General features: G+C 32.7%; 1 protein-coding gene across 1 annotated transcript in view; it reads left to right on the top strand.

Moving 5' to 3' along the window:
• Positions 1 to 389: 389 nt before the first annotated feature.
• The window catches only part of LOC145245624 (uncharacterized), a 123,218-nt gene continuing 103,080 nt past the window's right edge, over positions 390 to 20,527 (top strand). The window contains exon 1 of the mRNA XM_080107190.1: positions 390 to 795. Coding sequence (XP_079963316.1) covers positions 390 to 795 — 406 coding nt within the window. The remainder of the gene's footprint in view (positions 796 to 20,527) is intronic.

The raw sequence follows: 20,527 nt of genomic DNA on the forward strand, positions 1-20,527 counted from the left end.
GTACACCCCCTCACATTTCTTCAATTATTTAAGTATATCTCTTTATAGGACAATACACTGGAAAAATGATTTTTTGAAAAGTAGTCTGTCTACAGTATATATAACAGAGTTAATTTATTTTACCCTCAATATAACTCAAAATATAGCCATTAAAAGCTAAATCCCTGGCAACAAAAGTAAGTACACCCCTTAGAAACTACACCCCTAAAAAGTGAGTACAATCCTAAAAACTACACCCCTAAATGTCTATATTGTGTACTTCTTTTTTCCCCTCCAAAATGTCATGTGACTCATTAGTGTAACTATGTTATGTGTTCATAGGAAGCAGGTGTATTCAAATTTGTAGTGCAGCTCTCACACTCTCTCTTACCAGTAACTCTAAGTTTAACATGGCACCACATGGCAAAGAACTCTCTGAGGATCTTAAAAAACGTATTGTTGCGCTACATAAAGATGGCCAAGGCTACAAGAGGATTACTAACACCTTGAAAGCCAGCTGCAGCGCAATAGTTAAGATCATCCAGCATTTTAAAAGAGCAGGGTCCACTCACAATAGGCCTCGGGTAGGTCGACCAAAGAAGCTGAGCGATCGGCGTAGGAGTGCTGTTAGCATTGCTGCAGAGATAAAAGAGGTTGGAGCTCAGCCTGTTAGTGTTAAGATCATACGCTGCATACTACATCCGATTGGTGTGCATGGCTATCATCCCAGAAGGGAGCATGAAAATGAACCAAGACACATCCAAGACAACCACTGCTTTACTGAAGAGACTGAGGGCAAAGGTGATAATTGTCCCAGTATGTCTCCAAACTTGAACCCAATAGAACAGAAGGTAGAGGTGCGCAAAGTCTCAAATATCCGCAAGCTCCGCGACGTCGTAATTAAAGAGTGGAAGAGCATTGCAGTGGCTACATAAAGTTCAAGTAAACTCCATATCCAGGAGAGTAAAGACAGTTTTGAATAATGATAGTGGCCACACAAATATTGAGTTGACATGTTGTATGTTAATATTGACAACTTTTAATAAGGATGTACTCACTTTTGTTGCCAGGGATTTAGCTTTTAATGGCTACCACTTTATATATATATATATATATATATATATATATATATATATATATATATATATATATATATATATATATATTAAGGATTAGACTTTTGTAAAAGAAACATCACCTGATGATGTCTCTAATTAGTTATAACTAGTAGATTGAAACATACTCATAGATGTGGAGTGATACCTAAAATGTTCATGCAAAAATAAATAAAAAGTATGTACACATATATGTATATATAAACACAATCTATATAAATTCGTATTCCTGTTTGTTGGTTTGTTTGTTTGTTCACAATTTGATTAATGTATACAAAATGTGTCTTCTTTAATCTTTCATTTATTTCTATATATAGTATAGTACTTGGATAAATATACAATTAAGAGATCACCTCATTTGCATATGACATGAAGAAAAATTGATTTTACTAAATAGCGGTATCTTAGTTAATGTTTGTAGCGAGAGAATTATTTCAAGCATTTTATTTAATAAATTGTTATTTAATAAATTTTAAACAACAATTATATTGATAATATATATAATTTAATTTGTTTTGGAATTAATATTTCCAACCGACCTTTTTTATAAACTTTTTTTAGAGTTATTTGCCTCTAGATGCTATCCATAAAAAACGAACGTTTACCAAATATCATTTGATAATTTCATTAAGTTTCTAGCTGGAAAATAATTCCGTGTGGATAGAAAAATGTTTGGCTTTATTGTTTAAAAAATATTAAAAACACTTACGAAAAAAACTGAAAAGATTCCATTTGTTTGTTTTATTTTATTCGTTACGGCAATACAGGAATCGGTAAATTTTTACCACGTAATCCAGTGTCGTTTAATACCTAAAAATGAAGATCTACTGCCTCCTCTAAATTCCACGATTTACACTATTTTCTTTTTTCGCGGTAATTTCATCGATTACAAACATACTTTTCTAATTAAAAAGGTATCTTTTTACGAGGTGACTCAGCGGCGTTTAACCCCTAAAAAATGGAGATCTACTTTTTTTCAGCCTAATATACATCTAAACAGCCTTTATAAATATTATGAGAGAAGAAACTTTGAAAAAAAATAACATGTTGGAGCAGGGATCACTTTTCTATATAAATTTAACATAAAATGAGCACCCACTTTTTGGACACCAAGCGTTCAACGAGATATGTAACCTCTTGCATTTTTTAAAAGTTTGGCGATTAAGAGGTAGGGCAAAATCTGACAAATGCAATTTGTTTTTCTAGTGTGAGGGGGAATTACATTGGAAACATAGAATAACGATAGATTTAATTATTTTATGAGACCATTCTCTACTTTCACATAACAATTTAATAAACAAAACAAACCCCAAAATATGACAAATTAAATTTTTTTAGGGGGGGGGTTACATTAGAAACATAAAACGACAAATAAAAAGCAAATCGAAAATCCCCCCTAAAAAAGCAAATATAAAATTTCCTATATTTACAAAAAAAGTCAGTAAAAAAAGTGCCCTTACAAAAAAAAGGTAAATGTGTAGTTTATCAGCGTAAATTGTTTGACAGACAAAAAATTATAAAACCTATTTATTTTTATATAAAACATTATTAGGCCCAAAGGTTGAAATAAAACAAAAAACATTAATTTTTATGTTTTTTTTTGTCATTTTTTATTAGACTAAATGTGCACGCCTTACACGTTTAAAATTTGGCCCTTTTTAGGTTTGGCAGATTGGCTTTTTTAAGGCCAAATTTGGGCTTTTTACGCTCTTTCATTACAAAAAAAAATATGGCGACCAAAAACATAGTTCATAAAAGAGCTTAAAAAGGCCAATCTGCCAAACCTTAGAAAGGCCAAATTTTAAAAGCAATATAGCGGCCTCGAATAATAAATATAAATGATAAAAAAAATAATAAAAATGACATTTTTTCTGGTTTTATTTCAGCCTTTGGGTCTAACAATGTGTTTTATATAAAAATAAATAGTTTTTATATTTTTTATCTGGCAAATAATTTACGCCGCTAAATTACACATTTACGAAAATAAAAAATAAATGCACGCATTAATGTTTATAAACGTTATTTTTTAGGTTCACAAAATCGTGAGTTTTCTTGGAACAGTGATCCCTTCTGCCGAAATATCTGGTGGAGAGGGTATCAGATACTTCTTTTTGGGGGTGATTACATTTACATGTTTTTATCCGCTCTTTTATTTTTGAAATTGTTGTGGGGGTATCCACGTTACCTATGATGAAAATGATTAATATAGTAGACGTGTTTCAAACGGAACTTCATGTCAACCCAGGCAACGCCGGGTATCCATGCTAGTATTATATATATATACACAATATTATATATATATATATATATATATATATATATATATATATAAATATATATATATATATTTATGTCTATATATATATATATATTTGTGTGTGTAGAATATATACACAATATTATATACACACTATTATATATATGTACACAATATTATATATATATGTGTGTTTGTGTGTAGAATATATACACAATATCATATACAAAATATTATATATATATGTATAAGTCTGTGCGTGTGTGCGTATGTGTGTGTGTGTAGAATGTACTAAAAGTTAACTACCTGTATCAGATCAATTAAATGCATTTAAATTGGAAATATTTAATAATTGATGTCAAATACGTATTGTAAAAGCTTCATAAAAATTGGAAGTATCCAAATTTTCACGGAGTGTTTCCACCTTGTGCATAAAACGAACATCAACTATATATAATTCACAGTTAAATCATTTATGCCTACCGATCTGCAGAGTCAAATGCGAATTTATGAATGGAGGCCAATTTTTTTAATCGGCAGTAATTATCACTTCTTACACTAATGTTTCACTTAGTGTTTGTAAGTAAAAATAATAAATATTTTTTCTTAAGGCTCTCTTTAACTAAGATTGGGCCTCTTTTAGAGAATAATAATAAACTCTCAGCTTAGTGTAATGAAATGTTCCTGCGTCTACTGTTGAACACTATCTGACTACCTTTCCGTATTTGGTGGCTTTGTGAGTGGGTTCAAATACTTTGGCCGATTCCTACACTGATAATTGCGTAAGCATGAAACACTAGTGTTTGTAGGTAAAAATAATGTTTACTTAGAAAAATAATATATTATGATTTATTTTTTTCATATTTAATGGTGTTCTAATCTACTGTTTACACACGTTGATTCTTATATTGCATTCAGTTTTAGAAGAAGTCTATTTAGGAGGCCATTGTCACCAACAACATGTGCTGCTAAAGTCCAAGATAAGCATAGTAGTTCAAGTAATCCGATTAATACAAATTATATGCCTTAATACCAAACAATAATTGGTTTACATTTATGAATTTTTGAGATGAGGGCTGAATATTTATATTACTTGTTTTGATCGGACTATTGTTCTCATCTTGAATGTTATTTGTGCAACGTTTTGGTCGGTGTAGCTTTCGACCGTCATCAGGCATGTTAGTTATCTTGGAAAAGGAAAGGAGAGAAAGATATATGTGTTGCTTCTGATTGTAGGAAAAAAAAATTGTACACCCTTACAATTTAGGCGATGAAAAGGAGATAATCCACTGTCGATCTTTATTAGAGTTACATCCCTTTGTCAACCAATTTTTTCACGCATACGAAAACACAACTTAAAAACAGAGAACAATTTCAAGAATACGAAAATATCTACGGAACCAGTAACTTTTCTCCAAGACAACAACCAACATGCCCGACAATGGTCAAAGGCTACACCGACCGGAACGTGTCACAAATAACACTCAAGATGAGAACAGTAGTCCGATCAAAACAGGTAATATAAACTCTCTCTCTCTCTCTCTCTCTCTCTCTCTCTCTATATATATATATATATATATATATATATATATATATATATATCAACTATATATTTATATCAACTTGTGAAACACGAACCGCCGGTCCTGCTTTTTTTTCAGATAAAAAGTTTAACCAGTTTTTATAGTTTTCTTAGTAAGTTTCTAGCCTAATGATCACGAAAGCGACAAAATAATTGAAGATTTCAAGAAGGGGGACGTCTAACTCTTGGCTTTGAATATGATCTTACGGATTGAAGACGATGTACCGAGTTGGGCTGTGGAGGTTTTAAAATCAATGGATCGATGCTTGTCGTTTAGTGGGCAAGTGATTTGTCGGGCTTCAATTGATGATCAAAGAAGTCATCAAAGAGGATTGATAATGCCTATAATTTTCCAGGAGGTTTATGTAATTTTCTATCCTACACTAGATCTACCTACAATATTAAATTAATTTCCCTCTAACTTTCGTGCTCTTTTCTTCAATGTCTTTCTCTCTCTCTCTCTCTCTCTCTCCACACACACACACACACACACACACACACACACACACACACACACACACACACACACATAAATAATATATATTAAATTCACCTGTCATCTCTTTTTTTAATAGATGGAATCGGCCATCAAGTCTGTAAATCCAAAATTCGTTGAATATATAGGTTGAGAAATGTCCTCAAAGACATTCTCATTTTTATAGATATTCTAACCGACCGCTCGGTGTAAAATATGCATAAACATTATATTTTGATTAATACAGAAACCTAGGCATGTGCATGCGAGTACTATGTTTTTTTTTTCTAAACAGTTCGCTACGTGTAAATAAAAAAAGACTCGAGCTGATATCGAAACTAACATCTGAAGACATTGAGTCAAGTACGATAACAATTACACCAGTTTGACACGACATTTACAAAATGTTTTAAAAAATCTTATTCTTAACATAAAGAAGCTGTTATGTTTCTCGACCCTGCACGCGGAGTCGTGAAACAGTTTACAAAAACATAAAAATCCGACGACGCCTACGTACCAATTTGCTAATTTTGACCCGTTAGCAGCTCCTTTTTTTGTGGGGTTTCTATTTATTAGAGGCTTGAGACTAATATTTTCGTGGTTGAATTTCATTATAACATATTTTCTTGATTGTTCCTAATCTTCCCTTTTTATAGTTTTGAAAATTTAAGAAGAGACTTTCTAGACTGTTTTATGATGTGTTTTTCTATCACTTTTTTTGCGAGTCATTAACTTTATTTTAGCACTTGCAAATAATGTGTAGACACTGAAATAGACAATAAATACAAAAGTTTATTACATTTCTGTCTGAAATATAAAAATAACGGTTGTTTTTATGGTTACAATAAAATACATACTACATGATTAGATGTGATATATATATATATATATATACATATATATATATCACTGCATTTAGGCAGTATTTGAAAAAAGTTTAGCAAACGTTAAAAATAATAGGAAATTTGTTTAATTATACCTTTTTTATTTTTTCGATTTTTCGTATACTAGTTTTTGTGTTAATATACAGTGTATCACAAAAGTGAGTACACGACTGACATTTCTGCAGAAATTTAAGTATATCTATTCATGGGACAACACTGAAAAATATTTTTTGACACAATGAAAAGTAGTCTGTGTGCAACGTATATAGCAAAGTTAATTTATTTTCTCCTAAAAATAACTCTAAATGTAACAATTAAAAGCTAAATTCCTGCCAACAAAAGTGAGTACACTTCTTAGGGAAAGTTGTCAATATAAACATACACCATGTCATCTGTCAATATTTTGTGTGACCACCATCATTATCCAGAACTGCCTTTACTCTTCTGAACATGGAGTGTAGCAGAGCTTCACAGTTAACCACTGAAATGCTCTTCCACTCCTCCGTGACGACGTCGCACTGGCAGATATTTGAGACTGCGCCTGAGGATCCTTCAAAGATGTTCTATTGGGTTCAAGTCTTCAGACGTGCTTGGCCAGTGCATCAACTTCAGCCTCCATAGTGGTCTTCTTTGAGGTGTGTTGGGGTTATTGTCATCCTGAACATTGCCCTGCGACTCTGTTTCTGGAGAGAAGGAATTATTCTCTGCAGCAATATTTCAAAGTATGTTTTGAAAGTTATTCCCACCACTTGACTGCAGGCATGACACACTTATCTTTGTACTCCTCACCTGGTCGCGTCACACATGCTTGAAGCTATCGGAACCAAACAAATTAATCTTAGCATCAGACCATAGTACAGGGTTTCAGTAAGCCACGTGCTTTGTTGACATAGTTTTAGTAAACTGTTTGCGGGCTTTCTTGCGTAACGTCTTCAGAAGAGGCTTCCTCTTGGGGTTGTTTTTATTTGCTTCCTCACTGAGCAAATTAGGCACAAGGCCGTTTTTTAATGTGGAGAGAGGGGGAGGGGAAGGGAAAAGGGGACCAACTCCCGAGAGGTGGGAAATGGGAACTGAATAGTGAGAGCCTGCTGGTATATAGGGTTGCCCCTACATGAACCAGAAGATTGCAACAAGGGCAATGATCTTTGATTTCGGCATCTGCCGGAACAGATACTACACTTTGATTTTGGCCAAAAGGCCACAAAGGTCCTGCAAAAGGCCACAAAGGCCCTGAGGCTTCCTCTTGGGGTGAGAGCTATGCACACTAATTTGATGTAGAGTGCGGCATATGCTTTGAGCACCAACAGGCTGACATCCCCACCTCTTAAATCTCTGCAGCAATGCTGAAAGCACTCTTACACCGATCTTTCAAAGAAAGCATGTGAATGTGACGCTCAGCGCGTACACTCAGCTTCTTTGGACGACCTACTAGAGATCTAAAACATCAAGTATAGACTTTGCTCTTTTGAAAGGCTAAGTGATCTTAGCAACTATGATGCATCCTAGTTTCAGGGTGCTAGCAAATTTCTTGTAGCTTTGGCCATCTTCATGTAGCGCAACAATAACCTTTTAAGATCCTTAGAGAAGTCTTTGCCATATTGTTCCATATTGGAACTTTCATTGATCAATATGCGAGTGTGAGAGCTGCGCTACAAATTTGAAAGTACCTACTCACTATACAGTCATGGGTCTAGTAAGACCAATTAGTCACATGACATTTGGAGGAAAAATGACAAGCAGTACTCAATTTGGACATTTAGGAGTGTAGTTTCTTAGGGGTGTATTCACTTTTGTTGGCAGGGATTTAGCTTTTAATGTTTATATTTTGAGTTATTTTTAGGGGGAATAAACTAACTCAGTTATATAAGCTGCATACAAACTACTTTTCATTGTGTGAAAGTGTCATTTTGTCAGTATTGTCCCATGAAGAGATATACTTAAATATCTACAGAAATGTGAGGGGGTGTGCTGACTTTTGCGATACACTGTATATATATATATATATATATATATATATATATATATATATATGAATATATATATATATATATGAATACATATATATATACATATATATATATGAATACACACATAAATATATATATAGATAGGTAGATAGATATATATACATATAGATATATATAAGCAGATAGATAGATAGATAGAGAGAGAGAGAGAGAGAGAGAGAGAGAGAGAGAGAGAGAGAGAGAGAGAGAGAGAGAAAATACCCTTTACAGATGATTTCCCAAAGGTATGCGGCTATAATAATGTGACAAATCTTTCCTTCCCACTTTGGAAATTTTTATTAGTTCTGTAGTGTCACATCGATTACTTTTAATTGACAGTCGGTGAATCTCGATTTGAAACCGTCGTCCATATCAATTACTAATGGCATTTTCTTATCTGCCTATTTCAAACCCGAGCTCTACTTCTATCTCTATTACTAATCGTCCTATCTTATTTATTATTAATAATAATTCATACATCTGTTTGTAGCCGAAACTATACTATAACGTGAGTATTTGAAGCCTAAACTATACAATAGAAATCGTCTAACGCTCAATTCAGAGTGGCGGTTCTGTTGTTCATGATACAGATGAAAAAAATTTCTTTGATTCGATTATCTGGAACTTATTAAAACGACAGCTGAAACATATTCTGAGTGTGTTGTCATACAATGTTTCTATGAATAAACTTGTTTATTATAAGTACAAAAGCTGCATTTATTATTGAGTACTATTATAGAAACACAGTAAAAGCTCTCCAGATTTTTACACTATGGATACAAATCTGAGACATATATACACATATATAGATATGCAATTGTTTTTTTCACCTTCGGCAGCACATATCACTTCTGCGGCTTTCTTGGTTGAAAGACCTCGCTTTCGAATCAAAACTCGGAGCTCAATTTTATTAATTGCCATCTCAAATAGAAAGATGAACATCACTATAATAGTATAAATACAATAAAACAAACAAACAAAAACAAATAAAAATTCAATTTTTCGCAAGTGTTTACGAACTTTTGTGACATCTTAATATATAGACATATATATAGATGTCTACTTATATATAAAAGTCACTCTGCGTGTGTGTGCCATTTTGTTTCCTATTAATTCTGAAACGGCTTGGCCGATAGTTTTGAAATTTCACATAAATGTACTTTATATGTCTGGAAGTTTTCTTAAATATGTTTTGCATTGGAAAACATCAACTAGTATTGATAATCGATAATCCAAATTATCAGATTAAAGAATAAACGGTCCGATATTGATCAATGTTTACACCCATATACAGCCTAACACCACAAATGTATTTGAGAAGATTTTTAACACACAAGCAGCCCGGCGCATTAAATCAACAGTAGGCTCTTTGATATAACAAGGGAGCGTTCGAAATGAATGTTTCTATTTAAAGCCTAACTGGACCAGGATACTTGACATTTGCATTTTAAACTTTAAGCCATTATATGAAATAATTTTATAAAATAAACAGTAGGTTCTCTACAGTGTTATATAGATTACGATGTATTCTGGACGAAGTCACAGCAGAGAGGCATGTAGAGCTCCAGCTTGTTGAGTTCCCGAATAATACAGGCAATCAATCATTTGGATTGAAAATGAGCGATTTCATCAATTTCGATGACAACAAACTATTGAAAGTGTGGAACATTCGTTTATTCTCATTCAAGCTCGAGTAACATCGGGTCTTCTTGCTAGTATCTATCTATCTACTTGCATGTACAATTATAAGTGTAATTATAATTTTATTATTTCAAAACGGTCCTAAGCTCAGTAAAAAAATAATAAATGTGGATGAAAATAAAACAGAATGCTCAACTTGTATTATTCTTGTTTAGCAACTTTTATTCTTTGTATCAACATTTCAGTTACATTCACGAAATATTTCTCGGCCGATTAGTAAATGAAGCTTAAAAAACAAACAAAAAAAACGAACTCGTGCGCGTTCATTTCGTTATGAGTGTCATTAAAAGCAACTCATTTATTCAGTCGACAAAGTGTTATTCAATAACAATTCATTTCAGTATTTAAAATCAATATTTTAAATATATATTCAAGAATCTAACATCGGAGTTAAAACCTGTTTTGTGTTTATTCGGTTTTATAATCCATTTTATTTCTGTTTGTTTTTCTGCATATTTGAACGGGAATTTGGTGTCTGTTAAAATACATTTGATGTTTTCGAGAGTATATTCTGTTTTGTTGAAATTTTCAGTCATTTGGGAGTCTGGTGTGCTTTGTCTAATAACAAGTTTGTAGTTATTAAAACTAAATCTAAAAGATATATTTTCTAACGTATGGCAAATTTGCTTATATATATATATATATATATATATATATATATATATATATATATACATATATATATATATATATATATATATATATATATATATATATATATATATATATATACTGCTAATCAAAATTCAAGACCACTTTAAAATCTTTAAAAAGAAACCTTTGTAAGGATAGATTTTAAACTCTTCCGACTTAAGGTTACCAATATTAAAATCTAAAAGGTTATGGAAACAAAACCTACATTCCAAAGATTTACTTGTAAAATTTACATTTTTATTAAATTGGTCTAAAAAGACATGATCAAAATTATAAGACCAGAGACAAAAATTCTATTAAATTGTACAAAAAGTGTATGAAAACATTCAAACATCAACTTAATAATGAGTTCTACCTCCACTGCTTTTGATGACTTCAAAAATTCTTTGGAGCATGCTAGAAATAAGGATTTCCATTAAGGTGCGGGGAATCCTGCTCCAGTTTCTGAAGATGGCTTCACGAAGTTCATTTTTGTTGAATATTGTTTGCCATTTCGATAAACCAATCTTGTCATCCATCCCCAAACATTTTCAATTGGGTTCAAGTCCGGTGAGCATGCAGGATGTCCCAAGAGATGGACTCCATTTTCTTGTAGAAAGCTCAAGGTCCGTCTGTAGTGTGGATTGCAGAATTATGCTGTTGGAATAACCATCCATCCCCACACAAGCGATGACCCTTCATCATCAAAGATGCTTTTTGTAGCATGCTAACATAACCAACTGCTGTCTGACGACCCTGCATCAACCTGGAGCTCCATCGTCCCTCTGTAAGAAAAGGTACCTCATACCATTACGGAACCTCCACCACTATGACGTGTGGAAAAATTTTTAAGGGGCATATTTTTGTCAAATATCGCTGGAAGCCATTAGGACCATCTAAATCGAATGTTTTCTCATCAGAAAAAAGGACTTTCTTCCACTTCTCAACGTCCTAGGTTCACGACCAAATCATAAGCGGTCTACTTTGTGACGTGGAAGCAATCAAGGAATTTGTTTACGCTTTTTATTTACCATGCCTTTTTGTTGTAAGTGTCGTCTGATGGTTATTGGACTGCAATCAGCATCTGTAACCGCCTTAATTTGAATAGAAGAAAGTACTCTGTCATTCATAACAACTCGTCTGATTCTCCTACTCAATACAGGAGAATTTATTTTTTTTTTTTGGGGGGGGGAGCTACCAAAGGATTTTGCTTTTCGATAAATCTATTCTTAAAAAACTTGCAAATAACAGTTTATACGTTGACACACCGGTTCCCGTAAGATCACCGAAGTTAAGCAACGTTGAGCCTGGTCATTATTAAAATGGGTGACCAATTTGGGAAGTCCAGGTGCTGTATGTAGGAGGATGTCGACACCTCCCTGCGAAAAGTTGCAAAAACCTAATGTCGTCATCTCCCCTAACGGCGATATACATGCGACTGGGAACCGCTTGTGAATTTCATACTCCCATGGAGGAAGCCGGTTAAACCCTGAATAGGGTTGGTGCTGACTGCACACAAATAACATTTTTACTGTGATTTGCCTTAATTGCTATCGCTCGCCGTGACAAACCTTGTTTATTGAATCCTAGAATTGGAGAGCGCTCAACTTCGGTTAGTTTTCTTGCTTTGTGCATGGTAACACCTTTACATAGTGATTGCTAATCTCTAACTGAACTAAAAACATTAGAATTATCATGAATCTAACAATTTATACCCTTGGTCTTATAATTTTGATCATGTGTAAAAAGACTAATTAAATAAAAATGCAAATTTTAAAATAAAATTTTGGGAGTGTACCTTTTGTTTTCATAATCTTTTAGATTGTAAAATCTAGTAGATTAGTAACCTTAAGTCCGAAGAGTTTAAAATCTATCCTTAAAAAATGGTTCCTTTTTAAAGATTTTTAAGTGGTTTTTAAATGGTCTTAAATTTTTGCTGTTATTTTTTATTAGTGATATAAGCAGTTTTCAAACGCGACTTATTAGTATTTAGTTTTCGCTATATTAGCGGTGAAGGTGTTACCTCCCATTTTTTACATGTTTTGCGTCTCCCCTATTTTTGAGTGACATATTTTTATTAATTATTTTTATTTATTTAATATTGATCTTTTTATTTTATTTAAATACATTTTAAAATATTTTTACGTGTATAAAAGTTATCCATGGACACGTGTTTCTAGGTATCACCCTTCATCAGCATAGCTAAATCTTTGGCAAGCGATCGAACTCACAACTACACAATCGGTAGTCTATTATACCACGGGGATATGACGCCTTGTCACATTTTTATGCACGACTAGCAGAGAGACCCGACGTTGTCATGGATTGAATGAGAATCAACAAATGTTCCACTCTCCCATACTTTTAATGTCATCTAAATCGGTGAAATCGCCCATTTATAATCAAATCGATTGATTTCCTGCTCTAGTTAGGGACCCCCCCCACCGCAATATAATGATTATTTTTATTAGCCATACTATAAATATTTGAATCTCTTTCCATATATATATATATATATATATATATATATATATATATATATATATATATATATGTATGTATAACTATTTTGTCTAGAAGGAAAATAATATATACACTAATCTGTGTAATTTGGTAAATCTCTTGTGTTGCTAAGATATGTCTTGTTATGCGTTGCTAATTGGTCTGTTGCCGAGTGGTTTCAAGCTAAATTCACGCGTAATGATATATAGGAATCTAAAAATGGCAGATGTATCGTTTAGGTTATTTTTAAAACTTTTTATTTCGCGCGAATGTACTCTTCGAGATAGATTATCGTTCACTTAATTCTCATGAAATTAAAATATTATATAATTTAACTAGTTCTTACACGCTCATTGAGCGGTGTTCGTACAACACCTGGGTATATTAATTACTACACTTACCAAGCTTCTACCACTTTATAGCTATAACGAAAAAATAATAGTGAAATTGCGTAAAATGAATACTCTACTTAGTATTTACTATTTATTTAGATTAATTAACTACGATGAATGTAACTACGTATTGTTTTTATTGACAAAATACGAGAAATTATGGTTATTAACTACAACAATGAGTTTTGAATTAATACCGAATGCTATTTATACGAATTATTGGAAAAAAGGCTACGTATTTAATTTTTTTATTATTTAAACACAGTAGTGTTTGAATATATGGTCAAGTGGCAGTTTTAGTCATTCAGAACTGCTTTAAAGCTTCACCACTCACTCATTTTTCGACCAAATTTTAAGCAGTTATTACAGTTTATAGATCACTCTCTAAGCTATATTGAGGATTTTATTTCAATCTTCGTTCAGTAAAACAAAAGTTATGATGAATTTTTTAGTGTTCAAAATCGTAAAAAGATATAAGGTCGTGAGCGACGCTTTTTATGACTGGTTTCCATAGCAACATCATCGCTTCAGCGCGTACTGTCGCGAAAGGAGAGGTAACTCGTGAACAGACAGAATGAAAGTATGAATGGGAGATAATTGGAGGTATTTTATTGAAAGCAGACGAGTGCCGTGCATTGTTATTACATATATGTTTATGGGGCAAAAAAATAAGACTGAAATTAAACAAAGAACAAGTGAATTTATTGGAAACCTGGAAAAATCATGGATTATAGAAAAATGCGAGCATGAAAAGTAATATGGTTAAGCTTAAACATGGAAAAGTAAAGGACTAATTTTAAAAACTGGAAAAGAAAAGGACAAGATATTCTAGTAAAAATATAATAAATTTATAACTTAAAATATTGTAGCATTAAGAATTTTTTAAAAATTCAATCGATAACATTATATAATCAATTATTAATGCTGCAATTTTTAAAGTTATAAATTTATTATATTTTATGTAAAAGAGATTTAGAAGGCTGTCAAAATGCGAGGAATGAATTATAGTCGCCGTTGGTAAGAGGAGACGAGAATAAGTGGCGATTTACAAATCAATAAGTACATATATATATATATATATATATATATATATATATATATATATATATATATATATATACATATATTTTTATTTTTTTATATATATATATATTCAGTTGTATGGTAAAATGTCTTACTTGTAATGCGTGTAATTCATGCGACGTATTCCATTATTAATTTCGGAAAAATTTTCCCTTTTCAAATGGTGTGCGTAACAGGTCGATTCAAAGCATGCTGGATGAAGGGCCGGAAGTTGTGTAGCTATGTGAGGCCTCGGGGCAAATGTGAATAGGGGATTTATGTATGGTATGATTATTATATTTTTACTAGAATAACTTGTCCTTTTCTTTTCCAGTTTTAACAACTAGTCCTTTACTTTTCCATATTTTAGCTTAACCATATTAATTTTCATGCTCGTATTTTTCTATAATGTAATATTTTTATGTTATTTTTAAAAAAATTGTTTAAATGTATGAAACCCATATCAAGTTCGAAAAGAACCCAAGTTTATGCGCGATTAATAAGTATACCTTTCTTGTGGTCTCTTTGTCTTAGTGACATTTCTTCTTGTATTGGGGATTAACCAACTTCATGCTGTTACTTAAAGAACGTCAGTTAGAGAAGGTTCACCATTCTTCGTAGAAGCCACTGTAGGTTAGCTATACCGATGAGATATTATTTGGGTCGCGAATACCATGTGATTTTAGAATATTTAATCAAGGTTTATTTGTAGAGAAAAGTATACCCATTCTAGGTTTTCCTGACAAACCCCTGTACAAATAGACCTTAGACACTAAAGGATAGTGTCTAGTAGGCATTCAAGTTCCTTCCAGTAGACATTCAAGTTCTCTCCACTGACGCAGAGAAAAAAATCACGAATGTAACTAATTGAAGAGTTGCACTTAGCATTCAGAACGTCAGACACGCCCATCATTTCAAGTTTTCTGTAAATCTGAGAATATATTTTTATCAGAAAAACAAAGCAAGCACTTATTGTGCTTCTTTGGGTGGATTCTGCTGAAAAATCACGTGCGTTTATTTATGTATTTAATTTTGTACTTATAAGCCACCTTGTCTGGTCGGTAATTTCCGGAAAGTTGCGAGACAACCTACGTAATTAGACAAACATAAAGTATCGCGTGGAGTGTGATCCTGGCAACAAGACACCGAGATCATTGATTTCTCTCACCGTCATAACCAACTAAAAAAAAAGAAAGAATCTCAATTCACGAGGATGATGTAAACCCGAACGCGTCCACTATAGTATATAGATTGTAATGAATGGGTAACAGGCTTATATAAAGACTAGTTTAATTTTAGAAAAATATATGAATTAAATTAAAATTTGGTAAGGTGGGGGTGTAAATGGTGCCTGATAATATTACGATTTGAGAGCAAGGGCAGTTGAAGAAAAACTTGATAGCTGTTGCAATATTTTTGCAGTATAATGGAGTATGATCCAGCACAGTCGGGAGATTCTATTTATAAACGATACTGCTAGGAACTGAGGAATCGAATTAATTCACTTTCTGCTACCAACCAATCAGAAACCAGAATTACTCCATAAATATTAAACTTTTCTGTGGCATCTTCGCATATGTTTTCTTCGTGTAAACGCAGGAAGAATCTTTTACTCTGTGGCTTTCAACTCGAGAACTGTCTACTGAGAACTAGTCACCTCCAGGACTTGTATAGAACAACTAACCATCGGATACTGTTCTGTCTAGTGCGAACCAGTCACCGCCAGGACTTGTGTAAAACAACTAACCATCGGAAACTGTTCTGAAACTAAACATGGCTTACACTTTTGACAGTTTTAAAATGATACGTCCCTCAAAAGAGTTGTAGTTGGGAATCTTATAAACCATTTCAAGTGTGTGAAAAATATTTGAAAACGACAATGTTTGACGAAAAGCTTGGAAAATACGACAGATGGTTCAAGAAGACTAGAAAACAAAGGCGGTCGAAAGAAGGTATTGGTTTTCAAAAAGAGTTGTACATGCAAATCTTACAAGCTATTTCGGCTACATGGAGGAAAACATGAAAGCAACGATTGTTGAAAGAAGAGTGGAAAGCTACGATCGTTAGAAGACATAGATTGCAAAACGCGTTATTTTTTGAATCTTAAAACTTATTTCGGCTGCGTGAAAAAAGATATAAAAAAAAAACGTGAAAGTGAAGGAGGGTAAAGCAAAACTTCAGTATGTTACAATTGCATTTGCAAGAACTTGAAATTGACGAAACTTGGAAAATGAAACGTAGTCCGCCCGAACGGATTACAGGCAATTGCAAACTGCATTGTTATTATGACTGAACTTATGCATTCACGACCAGAAAGTTTTATCTCTCTATTGCAGATATTGTAAGTGTGAGATTCTAAGAAAGCAACCCTTGTCATGTAGAAGCAGAGATGCGTCATTGAATTCCTGGCAAAATGCATTAATAACGGCGATGACTATGTAGAAAAATAAATTTTGGAGCACAAAACTTGGCTCGTTCTAATGGCACCTCTCCCGTTTTCATAACTTTTATACTTTTGAGTTAATAAATAGGAGATTTTACTTTTGGAACGGTCCTTGTATATTTTAAAAGAGTTTTACTCGTTAATATTGCAAGGTATTTCGCATAAAAGCAATAAAGATTAGAGGGAGACTTTAGCGAAATGACAAATAAAGACGCACTTGAAAGTGATAACGGTTTAAGCAAAACTTGAAAACTACAACGGTCGGTGGAAGACTTGAAAGCAACAACGGTTAGAAAAAGTATTCAGAATATATAAACTAATGGGAAATAAGTGATTAGGAGTCGGCAGAAGACGAAATCCGTCATTAACAAGTAAGACAAATCTAGATCACCCATTTATAAAGTATGCACGGATCTCTAGAGAGTGGGAAGAGGGAACAAATTAAAAAAAAATAGCAAGTTAAAATACAACTACACAACGAAGTTTTAAGAAATAATGCCCATTGGTTTTAAAGATGTTTAATAATTGTAATGGACAACAATTATACTCTGACGTAAGCAGGTTTGGATTGCTTGTGAATAACGGATATGCTGACTGCAATAAAAATAGACATCCGTTTCGACCGGCCCACTGGAAGGCTTGAAAGTGGCGATGGTTGAAAGAATAGTTTAAAACAACGATGGTTGAAGAAAAACTTGGAATCGACCACAGTCGAACAATGATGTGAAAGTAGCGGCGATTAAAAGAGTAGTCGACGTTCGAAATGAGTTGTATTTGCGAATTTTACAATTTATTTCGGTTGCGCTAAACAAAACTCTAAAGCGACAACACTTAAAAAAGATTTAAAAGCGACGACGCTTGAAAGATGACTTTAAAGCGACAACGGTTAGAAAATGATTTGAGTTTCCCAAAGATTTGTACTTAAGAATATTAAAAGTTATTTTATTTTTTGCATGAATAAACAAGCAAACCCAAAAGCAAAAACGGTTGAAAAAGGAATTGAAAGACACGATTTTTCAAGAGAGACTTGAATGGGACCGTAATAAGAGGAAAACTTGAAAACGACGACGTTCGAAAGATTACTTGGGTTTCGAAAGTTTCACACGAGTTGAATTTGAGAACAGCTTACGAATTAAATTTATATTATTTAGATTTATATTAAGCTAAAATATTTATCTGTGTATTATTTACACTAAAATATATGGCATATAAATGGCATCACTAATAAAAATACATATAACTTTTATAAAATACTACCCTTCAAATGGCACGAGTGCAAATTTGAGCCGAATAGGACTATTAGTTAAGAAATTACAGTCATTTAAATAAAACTATTGTCACCAATTTTCAAAGCAATTAAAAAATCTGAATTTTTTGTTTTTATAAAGCATTGCTTTCATGCAGGAAAATACTTTACCACCAAAGTAATGATTCGATTAAGGTTTTAGTGTTGTAGCGAATGTTGGAAAACTCACACAAAAATCGAAAGTCTAATTCTGGAATTGAATTAACAATTCTACAAAACACTAATCTGCTCAACAAAATAATCTAATACAACACCAACTTAGTCTTTTCTATTTTTCTCTCAATGAACACGCGACGTGGTCCCAACTCATTACGTTCACTTGTTTCCTCTTTCGAAAAGAAAGTTGTCTCCCCCTTTTTTTTTTAGATTTCAACGAGAATTCACTCATACAAAAGAATACTCATTTGCACGAGTGAATTTTTGTCATCGCACAAAAATAAAATTATATCTTGCAAGCAGATCACTATGGGTTCAATCCTCGATGGATCTGAATGGCGGCTGCTAAAATTAGCGCTCTGCCTTGTCAGAAACAACAGTTAAAAGGTGGTATGCTGACTTTACACGTGACTCAATTCGGCAATTTTCTTAGAAAATATAACAACATGCCACAAACTCGTTTTAGTACAAAAAATTGAAGTTATGTAAGAGATCAGATGATTTGAAGCTATAAGAAAGCATTTGCATAAACATTTATCAATGAAAAAGCTCTTTCAAAGTGGGTGTTGCGTTTGCTCACAGTCGATCAAGAATAACAGTGCATTGATCATTTGTTGTTTGCAAGTGTTTTAACACAGAAAAAAATATTTTTTTCGTTAATATATAGCAATAGATGAAACATGAATCACCAATTCATTCGGAAGTCAAATAACTAGTTGGGCAGCAACAGGTTAAAGCCGTCGAAAGTAATTAACGGCATAGCTTTGGCATCATTATTTTGGGATTCAAAAGGTATTTCGGTCATCGATTACTTTAAAAAATTAATAGCCACCAACAGCGAAAAGGACATAGCATTTTTTGTACTCTTGAAGGAAGAAATGGCTAAAAATATAGCAACTAATGAAGCAGTACAAATCTCTCATCCACCCTATTCTCCAGATCTGGTCCAGTAACTACTGGCTATATGCATACCTCAAAAGAATAATCCAAGTAAATAGATTTTACTTCAACGAAGACGTGATATAGCAAACTGAGGTGTATTTTGAGGCCAAGGACCAATTATTTATACAGTGTACAGAAAACATCATTGATTTGTTGGAAAAGCATTAGAATCAGTGTATCACCTTAGAAGGTGACTATCTTGATGAGTAAAGTCGAAATTTATCTAAGAATTGCTTTATAAATTAAGCTCAGAACTTATTGAATGATGGTGTTGAGTTATTATAATCGTATCTGATGAAACACCTATACATTAAAACACTTATAGCTGACTTCTTTTTTATTTAGAATGAAAGATTTCTTTCCAAATTCATTTCAGATTGTGTGTTTTTTTTCTGTCTTGCTAGCTCTTATTCTTGTAATGTTATTTTTATAATTTTAATACAACAGAACTAAACTATCATCAGTTAAAACATGTGAGTTATTTCTGATAACCTAAAGAAAAAAAAAGAATACGAACTGTTGACTTTGTTTTTATTACTTAATTTTCTTCGTTTGGTTATTGGGAGGCAGTGGGGGATCTCGAACAACGATGGGGACGTTAGTTAAAAATAACATTAAAAGAGAACAATCGCTGCTTGCATACAGAAATAAGAAAGAAACTGTCAACTTTAAGAAGATAAAAAGGACAGAAAAACGTATAAATCAGTATAGAAAGCATAAGAGAAAAACAAAGAAAATATGGAAATTGATTTGTGTGTTTTATTCACTCATACGTTGGACAGACTTTCGTGTGACGGGACCTATATAAATATATATTGATTTACGTATTTAACAAGGTTAGGTTAATATGTACTAAGTTGGAACGATGAAATAGGATACAAATAAAACTAAATAATTGCTAACAATGTGTACGATGTTTTTCTTATAAAGATTGACCTATTTACTGTTTTCAGTAAATCTTTCTAATACTGTTTAAATAAAATTTTCACTTGCTCTTAATGGTAGAAAATATATTTATATTTCGGGAGAAACCCTCTTTATCAAAATAATAAGCATTTTTTTTCCGCTTAAGATGGCTGCTATATAAAGAAT

The sequence above is a fragment of the Euprymna scolopes genome, chromosome 23 (genome assembly GCF_053919585.1).
Source record: "Euprymna scolopes isolate OS-2025 chromosome 23, ASM5391958v1, whole genome shotgun sequence".
NCBI classification, from domain to species: Eukaryota; Metazoa; Mollusca; class Cephalopoda; order Sepiida; family Sepiolidae; genus Euprymna; species Euprymna scolopes.